Source organism: Taudactylus pleione, unplaced genomic scaffold (assembly GCF_031769625.1).
Source record: "Taudactylus pleione unplaced genomic scaffold, aTauple2 ptg000054l, whole genome shotgun sequence".
Lineage (NCBI taxonomy): Eukaryota > Metazoa > Chordata > Amphibia > Anura > Myobatrachidae > Taudactylus > Taudactylus pleione.
In genome coordinates this window covers 4,987,925-5,002,658 of record NW_028284456.1, presented here as the reverse complement: position 1 = coordinate 5,002,658, position 14,734 = coordinate 4,987,925, and the positions used below count along the sequence as shown (strand labels likewise).

At 42.3% G+C, this 14,734-nt stretch overlaps 1 protein-coding gene across 1 annotated transcript in view; it reads right to left on the bottom strand.

The window, feature by feature from the left end:
• Positions 1-14,734, bottom strand: part of ITGA9 (integrin subunit alpha 9) — a 512,195-nt gene that overhangs the window by 72,914 nt on the left and 424,547 nt on the right. The window contains exons 21-22 of the mRNA XM_088464409.1: positions 12,313-12,402; positions 9,574-9,682 (exon numbers count right to left, since the gene is read on the bottom strand). Of these exons, the coding sequence (XP_088320535.1) occupies positions 9,574-9,682; positions 12,313-12,402 (199 nt within the window). The remainder of the gene's footprint in view (positions 1-9,573; positions 9,683-12,312; positions 12,403-14,734) is intronic.

The following is a 14,734-nucleotide window of genomic DNA, read 5'->3' as shown; positions in this document are numbered from 1 at the left end:
AATTCTGTCCTTGCAGTTACAGTAATGCAGCAGGAGGCGTCACACCTCCAGCATGCATTACTTATCCGAGCTGCGTTGAACGCAGCATTGGATAATCTGCAGAAACATTATCCGGCTATCAGCCAATGGAGATCCTGGCCTCTTCCCTCCCACCCAACGGCGGTGACATGCCCCCTCCCCGCCCACAAACGGCAGCAGACCGTCAATCAATGACAGTCTGCGTGCAGGATCGCAAACCTGTCCTGCACGTGCACAGAATGGGTCAGGTGCCTGCACAGATTCCAGACCATCGGGAATCTGTGATCAGCAGCTGAATCAGGCCCTGAGAACACTGATATTGTGCTAATAGAATGCTAAGGTCACTTTACACATGTCTTACACAGTTGTCATCACTAGTATCAAGACTTACATCTATCCAATGCCTGGTGCAAAAGATCATCTGAAAAAAGCATCCCCTTAGTGTACATACTGCTCGGAATAGGATGTAACTTTGAATACATGCTCACAACACCCCACAAGATGGTTCTCAAGTTGCCGCTCAATTGACACCCAGAATCAAATATTTAATACATAGAGGGGAAGGACCGAGATCCGGCCGACTCAGAATCGCCATGTTTGTTCCTGCACATGTGTAGTCTCCTAGAATTCCTTAGGTGCAGCTGCATGTGGAGCGCTGTGTCAGAATCAGGCCCTTTGTGTGTTCTCATGTGTGGTATATATCACTTTCAGTGGTAAGATTCCAGAATAAAGATTCTGACCACTGGAGTGTCAACTCTGTCACTTTGGTGGTGCCAGTATAAATATGAGATGTTTTTAAAAAGTAAAAGGAGACAACCCTGATGTTCTGTATAAAGCAATACAACATTAATTTCTAATAATGAGCTCAATTTTATATCAGATTGCAGAGCAAGTAGTTGTTGTTCATGCAGAAGTATAATACCAAAGAGCAATGTAATTTGGGTGACTGTTTGCAATTAAAATGCAGACGGAGGGGATATTGGCGGTCAGAATGCCGGTACCAGAATTCTGGCACCTGTCAGAATCAAGGAGCTGGCATCCAGACCGCCGGTATCCTGAAGGTAAGTAGTGGGGTTGGGGGGAGGGTTAGCGTTAGGGCTTAGGCACTAGGGGGAGGGTTAGGCACTAAGGGGGGAGGGTTACATTTAGGGTGCAGAGAGGGCGAGGTTTTTGGCACTAGGGGAGGAGGTTAGGGTTAAGCACCAGGGTGGGAGGGTTAGGGTTAGTGTAGGGAGAGGTGGAGGGTTAAGATACCGAGCGACAAAGTGTTGGTAATCTAACCCTGTTGGGATGCCCGGCATCAGGATTCTGACATGCTGGCATCCCGTACCCATCAAGTTTGGCCTATTGTCTTGTCTAAGTTGCTAGTGGAATTTACAGTATGTCCATAATTGTGATTAGTCGAAAGATGCTACCGCAGCATACGTTAAATCTGGCAAAGTGCAATATGGACAGGGATAAATATATACATATATGTGCTACAGGAGCAATATGACATCATTATTAACCAATTCAATTACAAAATATCACATAATCAGTGGGGCAAGAATGTGACAAAGTGTAGAAAGGCTAGTGTCTAACCCTAAACCTAACCCTCCCCTTAAACCCCTGATACTTACCTTCGGGATGCCGGAAGTTAGGATTCCGGCGCCGGTATTGTGACCGTTGGCATCCCGCACACCGGGATGCCGACTACATCCCGCTTTATGGTACTGTGACTATTCTTCATTGTTTTAATTAAGTTTATAATATAATGATCTGTATCTGTCGAAGTGGACAGCCCCGTCCTAGCAAACATCCCCCCTACATATAGCTAATAGAGGGGTTCGTGTTGGTTCTCTACACTACCCATTTGCTATACAATATATAGGAGAAATGTTTTATTAGGAAATTGTTGACTAAAAATGAATACTCTCCAGTTACTTTTATTATATTATCATTATTTGGACTGTATTCCTTCTGTGCTTTTAAGACACATCTTTTTTTATAAAGAAGAACAACTGTTTATTTTATGGTAGAATTACAAAGCACTGGAGGAAGCAAGCCAGAAACATAAAGCAATGTCCAGGCCAACAAATCATAGTAACCTGAAGCTTGACGATCCCTTAAAGATCGCAGCAAATGTTAGAAAGCAATTTAACCTTAAACATTATAACTATGATGGCCGACATGGCACATGCTTCTAGGCCAATACATTTATTTCCTCTATTAAAAATGTACTTAAATTAACTGAAAATTAATTCCAAAGCACTATAATAAAATTATATTATATCTATTCTTCTGAGTAAACATGGGCTCGTGAATACACTGGGGGGAATCCAATTTTACCCCACAGCCAGCAGTTCAAATATAGATTGTAAGCTTGCGAGCAGGGCCTTCCTACCTATATATCTGTCTGTTATTACCCAGTTTTGTTCTATTAATGTTTACAATTGTGAAGCGCAACAGAATATGTTGCGGTATATAAGAAATTGTTCATAAATAAATAAATAAATTAGCGGGGTTAACCTTGCACATCATTTCCCAGAGATGGACTTTTCCTCGCAGCTTCAGGAGCTGCAAGAAAAAGTCAGCAAGAAAAAGTACCTGTATGGAGGTTAACCTGCATTAAAACCAATGATTCCGCACTTTACAAGGAATCAGTGGGTTTCCACGCACTTATCCCCTGGTTTAACACGTGGGGAAAATGTTATTTAATTGAACAGCATATCCCTGCGCTGTGCAGGTTAGTAGCCGCCGAGTAAACTCCACAGCTAATTAGATTCACAAATAGAAACAAATAGAGTGGTGCTTATCAATAAGCATCTGTTAGAAGGAGGGTGTTAATCTCCTCAATAAGGTAGGAAATAAAGAAATGGTTAACAACGCTAATATGGGGCGTGTAGGTCTATAAAGTGGGGTTCAAGAATTCGACCCTAGAGCAAATAATTAATTATTGTTACACATGGCTTAGTTAAAAAACATTTAATAGACATATTGATAATCTGCCACCTCCTAATTAGGGAGTGATGGCATAATCATACAAATAAATAAATACATTTAAAACAACATATAAGAAGATAACTGGTATTCAACAGAAAGTTTAGTTTTTTTTTGTCTGGCTCCACATTACTATGGCCAGTTCAGCTTTATTTAAATTGTTAAAAACAAAAGTAAATCTAAACACTTTAGGTGCATACACACACAACGATTTTTTGAACGATTATCATTAAACGATATCGTTTAACGATAATCGTTTGAAAAAATCGTTCACTTTCTGAGTCAAACGATGAACGCTTATTGTTCATGCGCGTTCACGTTTGTAGTTCAGTCAGACTTGTCAACTGAACGATTTTCATTAAGTTAATATGCAAAAATCGTTTGTAGTTCATAAAAATCGTTCATTACATTTAAATGAACATAGTAAATGAACAACTTTAGTAAATGATTTTGGTTAATTTTTTTCAAGGTAGAAAATCGTTTACTAAAATCGTTCATTAACTCAATCGTTGTGTGTGTATGCAGCTTTTAAATTTATTTTTAAAACATACATTAAAACTAGGGATGAGCGGGTTCGGTTCCCTGAGAACCGAACCCACCCGAACTTCGGGGATCCGGGGCGATCCGAGCCCAAGCTCTGATTTCCCCGTCTGCCCCGGATCCCTCTCCCGAGGCAAAACCTCGAGATCTGCTGTCGGATCTCGAGGTTTTGCCTCGAGCGGCCATTTTAAAAAAAAATGCCTTTGCCTTTAATGGGCAAAGTGCTGATTGGCTGACAGAGCCGTCTGTCATGGCTCTCAGCCAATCAGCATTATGGTGCTCATTTGCATGTAGCACGGACTCGTGAGATCCGTGCTACATGCATCTGTGTGATTGACAGTGACACAGAGCACAGATAGGTCAGTGAGACCCGTCTGTGCTGCTGTGTATTTCAATGACACAGATGCACGCACGGACCAGGAGATCCGTGCTACTTGCATCTGTGTCATTGACACAGAGCACTGACGGGTCCGTGAGACCCGTCTGTGCTGCTGTGGTAAAAAAAAAAAAAAAAAAACCTGTGTAAAAAAAGAAAAAAATGGCGTGCCCCCCCCCCCAAAAGAGAGCAACCAGCCCTGGTCATTAGTGACCCAGTGCTGGGTGTGCTTAAATACAGGGGACAAACGACGTAGGGGTCCCCTGTACTTAAGCACAACCAGCACCGGGCTAGTCAGAACCAGCGCTGGTTGCCAAAATACGGAGGACAAACGACGTAGGGGTCCCCCGTATTCTGCGCAACCAGCTCTGGGCTCTGATCCGGTCCTGGTTCTGGAAATACAGGGGAAAAAAATTAGTAGGGTTCCCCTGTATGTTCCAGAACCAGAACTGGACTTTTTCTAGCGGGGGGCTGATGCCACAGCCAGGGGAGCCCTTTCACCGGGCCCCCCAGCCGCAGCATCAGCCCTGACCGCTAGTCAGCCCAGGCCGGGGATCCCTGGAGAGCTGGGGACCGCCCCAATAAAGGGGTCACCCTCTCCAGGGCACCCCAGGCCCAGGCTGATAGCCCGGGGCTATCCCCGCCACCCCTGGTGGCGGTGGGTGGCGGGTTGATTGTGTGGTGTGGTGTAAATAAAGAATATCAAACATTGTCTTTACAAGTAGAACTGCAAGTCCCAGCAAGCCTGCCCCGCATGCTGGTACTTGGAGAACCACAAGTACCAGCATGCAGGGCATTAAGGGCCCACTAGTATCTGTAGTTCACCTGTAAAAAAATAAAAAAAAAAACACAGGACACACACACCGTGACAGTATAAGTTTATTAAACATACATACACACACACATGTACACATACTCACCTATGTAACCCTGTAGCATTGGTCCACTTGTCCGGTAAAGTATCCATAGGGGACCTGTGAAAAAAAACATACTCACCATCTCCTATGCGAGGTTCTGTCTTCTTCGTTCCAAAGTAGGCATCCCCGGACTTGGCAAAAACAAAAAACGAAAACGCGATCCACGAACTTAGTACTGTTCTATAGAACGGTACTTCCCGAATGAGAGCTTAGCGGCGGGGTATCACCATGGAAACCCCGCTGCTAAGCGTTCATTGGCTGAGAGAGGCCATCTCCCGTCTCTCTCAGCCAATGAACGGCTCCCTCCATTGTAGTCAATGGTGGGAGCCGCAAGGTTATTAAAGTTTACCCTGCGGTTCCCACCATTGACTACAATGGAGGGAGCCGTTCATTGGCTGAGAGACGGGAGATGACCTCTCTCAGCCAATGAACGCTTAGCAGCGGGGTTTCCATGGTGATACCCCGCCGCTAAGCTCTCATTCGGGAAGTACTGTTCTATAGAACGGTACTAAGTTCGTGGATCGCGTTTTCGTTTTTTTTTTTTGCCAAGTTTGGGGATGCCTACTTTGGAACGAAGAGGACAGAACCTCGCATAGGAGATGGTGAGTATGTTTTTTTTCACAGGTCCCCTATGGATACTTTACCGGACAAGTGGACCGATGCTACAGGGTTACATAGGTGAGTATGTGTACATGTGTGTGTGTATGTATGTTTAATAAACTTATACTGTCACGGTGTGTGTGTCCTGTGTTTTTTTTAAACATTTTTTTACAGGTGAACTACAGATACTAGTGGGCCCTTAATGCCCTGCATGCTGGTACTTGTGGTTCTCCAAGTACCAGCATGCGGGGCAGGCTAGCTGGGACGCAGTTCTACTTGTAAAGACAATGTTTGATATTCTTTATTTACACCACACCACACAATCAACCCGCCACCCACCGCCACCAGGGGTGGCGGGGATAGCCCCGGGCTATCAGCCTGGGCCTGGGGTGCCCTGGAGAGGGTGACCCCTTTATTGGGGGGGTCCCCAGCTCTCCAGGGATCCCCGGCCTGGGCTGACTAGCGGTCAGGGCTGATGCTGCGGCTGGGGGGCCCGGTGAAAGGGCTCCCCTGGCTGTGGCATCAGCCCCCCGCTAGAAAAAGTCCAGTGCTGGTTCTGGAACATACAGGGGAACCCTACTAATTTTTTTCCCCTGTATTTCCAGAACCAGGACCGGATCAGAGCCCAGAGCTGGTTGCGCAGAATACGGGGGACCCCTACGTCGTTTGTCCCCCGTATTTTGGCAACCAGCGCTGGTTCTGACTAGCCCGGTGCTGGTTGTGCTTAAGTACAGGGGACCCCTACGTCGTTTGTCCCCTGTATTTAAGCACACCCAGCACTGGGTTACTAATGCCCGACGCTGGTTGCTCTTTTTTGGGGGGGTGGACGCCATTTTTTTTCTTTTTTTACACAGGTTTTTTTTTTTTTTACCACAGCAGCACAGACGGGTCTCACGGACCTGTCATTGCTCTGTGCCAATCACACAGATGCATGTAGCACGGATCTCCCGGGTTCGTGCTACATGCAAATGGGCACCATAACGCTGATTGGCTTCCTGTCTGCCACTGCAGTGCCACTCCTAGATGGGCCACGTGTTTGTGCCGCCCACTTGTGTCGCTTAGCATAGTCATCCAGCTACCTCGGTGCAACCTTTTGGCCTAAAAACAATATTGTGAGGTGTGAGGTGTTCAGAATAGAGTGGAAATGAGTGGAAATTAATGTTATTGGGGTTATTAATAGCGTAGTAACAAAAAAAGGGCCAATTTATGTGATTTTAGTTTTTTTTTTTTTTAAGAAAAAATACAGATCCAAAACACAAAACCCAGAACCCAAAACACGGAAGGGTGGTTTTGGCAAAACCAATCCAGATCCAAAACACGAAGAAAGATCCAGATCCAAAACCAAAACACAAAACACGAAAAGTGGCCGGTGCACACCCCTAATTAAAACATAAACAAACTCAGAGAATTAATTTGAAAATCAGTGCAAATGGGGTTCATAGTGATTACAGATGTGTCTTCATACTCCTAGGGGTGCATTTACAAATGTTTGGGGTTTTTAGAAGTGGAGGTGTTGCCAATAGCAACCAATCAGATTCTACTTATTATTTAACTAGCACCTTCTAGAAGATAATAGCTAGAATCTGATTGGTTGCTATGGGCAACAACTCCACTTCTAAACACCCGCACTTTAGTAAATATATGCCCTAGTGTCAATACGCCATAGGGTGTGAGTGGGTCGCCAGGTTCCGTGCGACTCTGCTAGCACTGAGCGTCTTTTTCACCGAAAATGCGTCTTTATTGCAATGTGATGCAGCTAAGAAGCACCATGAGACTACACTGGTTAATTTCATATGGGACACTTGGGATGCGGTCAAAATGCCGACTGCTGGGATTCCGGCAGTCAGAATGCCGACGCCGGAATACCGATACTTGCTCAGTCGCACACAGATTGCGTCTAAGACACATTTTCAGATGAAAAAGACGCTCATTGCTAGCAGGGCTTGGTGCGCCGAGAGGGCTGTTTAGCACAACTGTAGCAATAGTGTATGAGGTCACATCTGTACAGTATCTACATCTCTTGTGTTAATACAATACTGTTTGAAACCAGGAACCAGTGCATTGCCTGTGTTCACTGGCTGGGAGATGGTGCAATTCCTGTCTCTGCTTAGAGCAAAATATATATTTTTGTCTTGGTGACAATACTTTTCTCTCTTATCCCCTTACTGTATTCAAAATGGAAACGAGTTCTACAGTGTATGTGTGAGATATATACTACTATGCAAATTAGCCCATACTAATGCCAACTTTTCAAATCTCACATTATGATATCTCATTCCAACATCTCTTTCTATGTGAACTATAACCCAACCACCCCACACTTGAATCCACTGGTTTATTTATAGGACAACTAAACACAGCTGACATTTCTTCAAATAAACTGTAAATTTGGTTTAGCAATCTGCCCCCTCCCCTTTTGCTCTGTAACAGCCATTTATATTTGCATATGTATGTTTACAGTCTGTGTATATGTATATATGTAGTTACTTATTTATTCTCAGCCTAGAGACCCACCCCGGGACTTCTCCTTTCCCCTTTTTCTCTTCTGTTTCTTCTTATTTCTCTTCCTTATCCTTTTTCTGTTTCTTTTCTTTCTCTATTCAGCCTATTTCACTGTTGTGTATGCTGAATGTTTTTAAGGTTTCACTATTTGTGTTAAACTGTATAAATGGATCACAATTTTTTTTTTTTTGTGAGGAACAGAACTTGTCTTTTTGATAACTATTTATATAAGTGAGATTTTGATTATTTTTGTCTTTGTTATTTACTGTGATCCTTCTAATAAAAAGTATTTGAAAAAAAGCAGTAAGTTCGGTAACTAGAGACTCCAAAGAATGCATTCTGCAGCTCTCCAGGCCATCTTTCTGTGGACAGACCATCAGAGACAATAAAATGATACTGGGAATATTGGGAAGGGATAGGAAAGGAACTAATTACAATCTCCTAATAAGGATACAGGGCCTGATTCTGATTTGGAAGCATCTGTGTCCACTTTCCTGTCCGGCTATGTCAACTTGCTTACAACCTTAAGGTAATCTGTACCTAACAGTAATCAAGGTAAACGCTACAGATGTGTCCTCATACACTATTGCTGCAGTCACGCCAAACAGTCCTTCTAAACGTGCCAGGTCCAGTGCCCCGAGAGTCATTTTCGCCCAGAAATGGAGACTGCACTGATTCATTTGATATGCAACACTTGTATACCTGTGTGCAGCGGAGTCTGTGTCTGTATAGGAAGTGCTGTGATGCAGCGGCCACTGCTTTCTTCCACACCAAGTTCCGTTGTGCTTTCTTTACAGACTCAGTCGCACACAGATGTACAAGTGTTGCATAGCAAATGAATCAGTGCAATTTCCCGATGCATCTTAGTCGCAGTACATTTTTGGGCGAAAAGATGCTCAGCACAAGTAAAGTCGCACAGGACCCGGTGGCTCACTAATGCCAGGCATCTCACAACACATGGCGTATTGAGGCTAGGTGTATCAGGACACATCTGTACATACATAGCTAGCAAATTTGTATCCTATGTAATATGGACATACACAATAATAAGAAACAACCTTCGTAAAATGTGGCTTTTTTTTTTTTTTATACCACATTTTTCGCTTGCGTTTTTGGGGCAAAATGCGCCCAACTCCACACAAGCTCTTTAGTGTTCTAAAGCCAGGGCCGGATTAAGGACCACATGGGCCTGGGGCTGAAAATGTTCAAGGGCCTATACTGAGAAGGGCTGTGGCCAGTGTTGTGTGGGTGTGACCAGGGCTCTGTGGGTGTTGCCAGTGCTGAGTGGGTATAGCCAGTGCAGTGTGGGTGTGGCTAGAGACATGTTAGTGTGTACACCCCCTACACTATCAGGCATCAATATCTCCCTAAATACATAAAAAATAGACAAAATGCATAATTTTGTGGGACAACTACAAAAAAAAATGTAAATACTTATGATATATGGCCGACTGTGAGGCCAGCTAGGAAGCTGGTAATTGTGCTGTCATGATGAAGGGCCTATTTTTATGTTGAGGCTTGGAGCTGTAACTCCATCTGCCCCATTGTTAATCTGGCCCTGTGACTAAAGCAAATGGAACACAACACTGTTCTAACATGGTGCGTGCCAATAATATCAGTAGATTAAAAAACTGTGCAAACCTGAAATGTGAAGTTGAGAGGCTGGAAGTGACATTCTTGATCCTGGAGCTGAATAAAGTTGGAGGCATCCACTGTATCCCCGTAGACAAAAGAGGATGGAGACACAGCCCTAGAAGAATAAACGGCAAACATTCATTTCTACAGCACAGTCTGAAACATTTTTTTTTATAATACGCATGATACAGCATTTGGTATAAATATGATGAATACACAAAGGGTCATTTCACAGCTGGATTCACAGTGTTTGTATCATGCAGATGAAGTTGTGATATAACAAAAGTCTATACATGGGCTGTGCATCAACTTGTCCAAACTAAATATTCATGTTGAGAAATGCGGAGCAAAAACATTTTTTTACAGGACCAGGATCATGGTTGAGGCTTATCAGTTCAAAAAGGGTATAATGATCTGTTGTAAGCTAAATGATAAGAGGAAGGAACCATAATTTTTTTTTTTAATCTGACAGCTGAAATGATCCAGAGAACATTTGATTTCTTGCATACACACTACAATATGATTGTTCCTATATGAGCGATACATCTCTGGAGGTAATGTTTTTTACATGCAGTTTGTGTTCAGACGATGTCTCTACACACTGCATTTGCTGCATGACATCAGCTTGTCAGGAACAACATACGTCATGGAGCACTCCCGATGTTGGGAGCCGATCTGACGGGTTGGTGAATGACCATCAGCTCCGAGTGCACACTGTGCAATTATCTGAGCAACCAGTAGAAAATTAGCTGATCGGACCAAATATTGCATAGTGCGTACCTAGCATTACCTGTACAAGGTCTACAAAACAAGATTATATTTTTGGGAATGATTCGTATGAATAAACTAGAAGGAGAGAGGGAGTCCCAGTCCCTGATTTTACACGGACTCTAAAGCATGTACAGTAAGCAATGCACAATCACCAGTAAGTGGCAGGGCATGGACTTGCACTCACTTTGAAGACTGTTCGCTAGCTGCAGTTGCACACAGTATTCATCCTAATCTCTGTCAAAGTGACAATGATGAATATACAATGACATCCGCGCTCAGCTATATGTACTGGTACTGATGTGTGTATAAGTGCAATTGAGAGACTAATACATAATGTTAAACTTGTGTTTATTATAACCAAAGGAGGGGAATACGATAGAATAATAAAGAAGAATAAAGGAAAGGGGGAAAAAGAGGGGGGGTTAGGCAGTGTATAAATCACTAATCTAATGTTTAACGGCTGCATAGCAGTACTTATTTCTCCTTAATGTCCATAGGCAAAATATTAATAGCAATGTCCAAAGTCAATAAAAAAAGTCTTATGGTATACAGATGTGTCCTCATACATGATGCGAATGATATGCGGCATGCCTATGTTCTCTGTGTGTGACTGCGGGTGTATCTGCATGCGATACACTACATTACAGTGTTACAGCCGCTGACACTACAACGCAGTATTTAGCATGCAGATACACCCACAGTCACACACAGAACATAGGCATGCTGCATATCATTGTAATCAGCAGAAGCTGCTTGTGCTATCTATTTGCATCACTGTGTGAATAAGACGCATTTGAAGGTAAAAAGTTGCATGAAAGGCGCTCAAGGCTACCGAGGCACACGGAGATCCCGCATTATGTGTGGCGTGACTTGTAGCGCATGGAGGATAGATGTATGTGGACACATCTGTAGGTTGATTTTGGAAATTGCTATTAATGAAGTAATTTATACCAATTTACAGAATATATCACGTACAAAACAGTGATAGTTTGTAGAGGAAGGGGGTGCACCTGTGTAAGTGTACCTTGCACACAGCCTCCAAAACCAACCACCATGAAAAATAAGTGCGGTCATTCCATGTCAAGTGGACCAATTTTGAAGATTGTCCCCACCTGCTAATTGTGCACTGTGGAGTTGGTGACAGTTGCACCCAGCCCCACTTTGAGGGCCATAGTTTTGCTACTATTGCATATTGTGAACTCACACTTTCCCAAAAATGAGTCTGCCAAGCCAGGGCCATAACTAGGGGTGTGCGAACAATGCCACCGCACAGAGCGCAGAGCTCTGTGGGCGGCACCGCCACTCACCCGCATCCCCTGCAACTGGCTAGCAGGGTGCCTTTCCAGGCACCCTGCAGCCAGAATCCCTGCAGCAGTGCCGCCTGAAGTGTCTTTAGGACGCTTCAGACGTGCACACCGCTGCCATTACAGCCCCCAGGAGCCACCTGAGGATGCTTTCGGCATTTGTGGCCCCCACCCACTCCGTGATGTCACACTGAGGGGGCGTGGCCTGCTCTGAGCTCCGGGACAACTAGTTATGGCACTGTATAAATCTTTATGTAATATTTTACCAAAATTGGAGATGGTGAGGTGGGGACCATTAGTGCACTTGACATGGAATGACACAGTGGCTTAAAGTAGTGACAGACTTGTTGAAGTGGTCAAGCGTCTGATCTTTCCTATGTTACTAGCTGTGTTGAATTACTGCAGTATGAAAGCAGAGGTTAATATTGATAGTACAGTAATGCTAACTACAACAAGAAACTATAGATATCTTTTATTCTTGTAGGAAAAAGGAAACACAACATTGGAGATAAAAGCAGTGTATCCTGTTTTTATAGCCTGAGAACCAAAGACTAGATGAAAGCTTGTGCCGGAAAGTATGATATAAAAACATAAAAAGAATGTGATTTTCCATTGGGATGAAAACTATACAGTTCCTCCTATTTCTGTACGACAGCAATTGGTCGCTTACCCTTTTACTGATGAGTCCACTTCGTGCTTTAGAGGCACAGCCAGAGTGAGGGTGTTGTCGTGTAAAGACTCTGCCCGTTCAGTGTTTCCGCTGTGGGGGAAATTACATTGAAAGAACCATTAAAAAATCATTCAGCAGCTTTTCCATATCAAGTACACCCACAAGAAATATAAATAGAGCTGGGATACATTCACATGTATATATAGCAAATGATTATCCTATGTAATAGGGACCTACACAATACTCAGAAACATGAAAAAGACTGCAAATACACAGTTCATGCTCTAAGTCCACAGTTATATCTCTGCTTGCAGAGGACCTGCTCTCAAAGCACAAAAGGATTAGAACTTAAGTCTGTCTGGTGTACATTAATGTATGTGCCAAATACATTTTCCAGTATACAACATTGCACAAACACCTGCAATTCTTAAGATTTTAGGATCCCCAAAATGTCATTATAAAAAATATACATATTTTAAATATTATTGCAAATGGATTAGAAATTATTTACACACAAAATATACTTGAATGATTAACTACTATGCAACATTTAAAATTATAGTTGAGTTCCTAGCATGACATAACTTAGTATAAATCACAACTCAAAAGCTGTAATGGATTTCATTACCATACTCGACTAATACAACAAGACAAATGGGTTAGGAGTTACATTATTCATAGACAAGGTCATGTGCTATAAATATAAATATGCAAACAAGAGTGATGAAATGAAAATTGTGAAGTACATGGCTGCAGAGGAAAGCTTCTGTTTTTTTTTACAAATTAATAAATTGAGCCACAATAAAATGCTTTGCATGCTAAGCTCGTGTCACTTCATCAGGAGTCTAGAAAATGTCTATTGACTTTCTAATTTTGAGTCAGCACAATGTTTAGTACAATTATTATGGAACCTTAACTGAGTGAGGGAATGGCAATTAGAAGGTGGACATCACTTTAGTTTAAACTCTTCCTAGAATTCATACTTCAGATCTCTCTGAATAGACGGGGATAGCAGGGATTTAGAGATGGCTTTAAGGGCAGATTCACACAAACACTTGGTTTGTGACTATGGTACACTTAGTTCAAGCTGCAGTCACCATAGCTAGAGTGTTATAAAAATAGGGAGTATTGATCTCTATACTGAACGGGATGTCACTACGCACTGACATGGCTTGCTGCATCAACAACCCCTCAATTTAGTGTGCACTGACAGTCTGTTTTCTACAGAGAGATGAATAATGCATATTTTCACAATAATCAAGAAGCAGTGATTTCAGCTTAAAGTGTTCATAACATAGCCACCAAACAAGCTCTTGCGTGTCTCTACGCTTGTGGTCTGAAAGCCATGTTCCCCAGAAGCATATTCCTTGCTGCAGGAAAAACTTTATATCTGTCATTATCACAATATAATCTTATACTGTGAACATATTTAACTATATTTCCAGCAATCACGTTGTGAATGTTTAAGATTTGACCTTAGCTCCTCCAAAAAAACATCTGCTATCTTTAGTTAGGAGATTGACCTAAAGACAGCCTTGAATCTCGCTGCAAAGGAGCCGTGACATACAGGAGGGAATGTAGGATTACTTTGGAATTTTTACATGGCATTAAATGTGTGGGAAGCACAAGACCAAATTTATCACAAATAAGAAAATAGTGAAGATTCTACAGTTGCTGAGGTTAATATTACATTATGATATATTTGGGATACCTCTGCTGTTGATGTTGCACTTCATTCAAAATAATGCAACTTTAAAAGAGTTATGTATAATACTATTTATATATGATGCAATTAACAAAAACAAATGGTTAATTATCAACTACTTTGATATAGCTAATATGATCATGGTAATTGACGTTCCACTAGGTTAAATTGAAAACATATTTCATGAATTGATTCTGACCTGGCTGATTCACATCGACCCAGGTTACCCGTTCACACTGCATCGCGAGCCGGGTTGAACCTGTGTTCAACCCTGCTCGTTACCAGGGTTGAAATGCTGGGTCGCTCGACCCCGGTTATTTCAACCTGGCCCTTTCACACTGCACAGTAACCCAGGTTATTGCAAAAAGTGTGAAGGGAGTATTACTGACATCTATTGGTTTTCTGAACAAAAACATCTATTTAAAACAGTCAGTGATCCCATAAGAAATAGGTAAAGTTCAATATAACGCTACTATATAATCCATATCATTTTATTTTGCCATTGTTTTAAGAACAAAAAGTTTTCAGTCAAACATTTCGGTCATTTCTGTATGAGCTAGAAAAATGTTACTGATTACTTATTAAAAGAAAATCACTGTTTCATTTCCTTAGAAAGGGATAATACCAGTAATCACAAAAAGTAGAACGCAGCAATAGGGTAACTTTGATTTAGGTAAAAAAAACATGACAACCAGATATAATGAATAGATATTTATA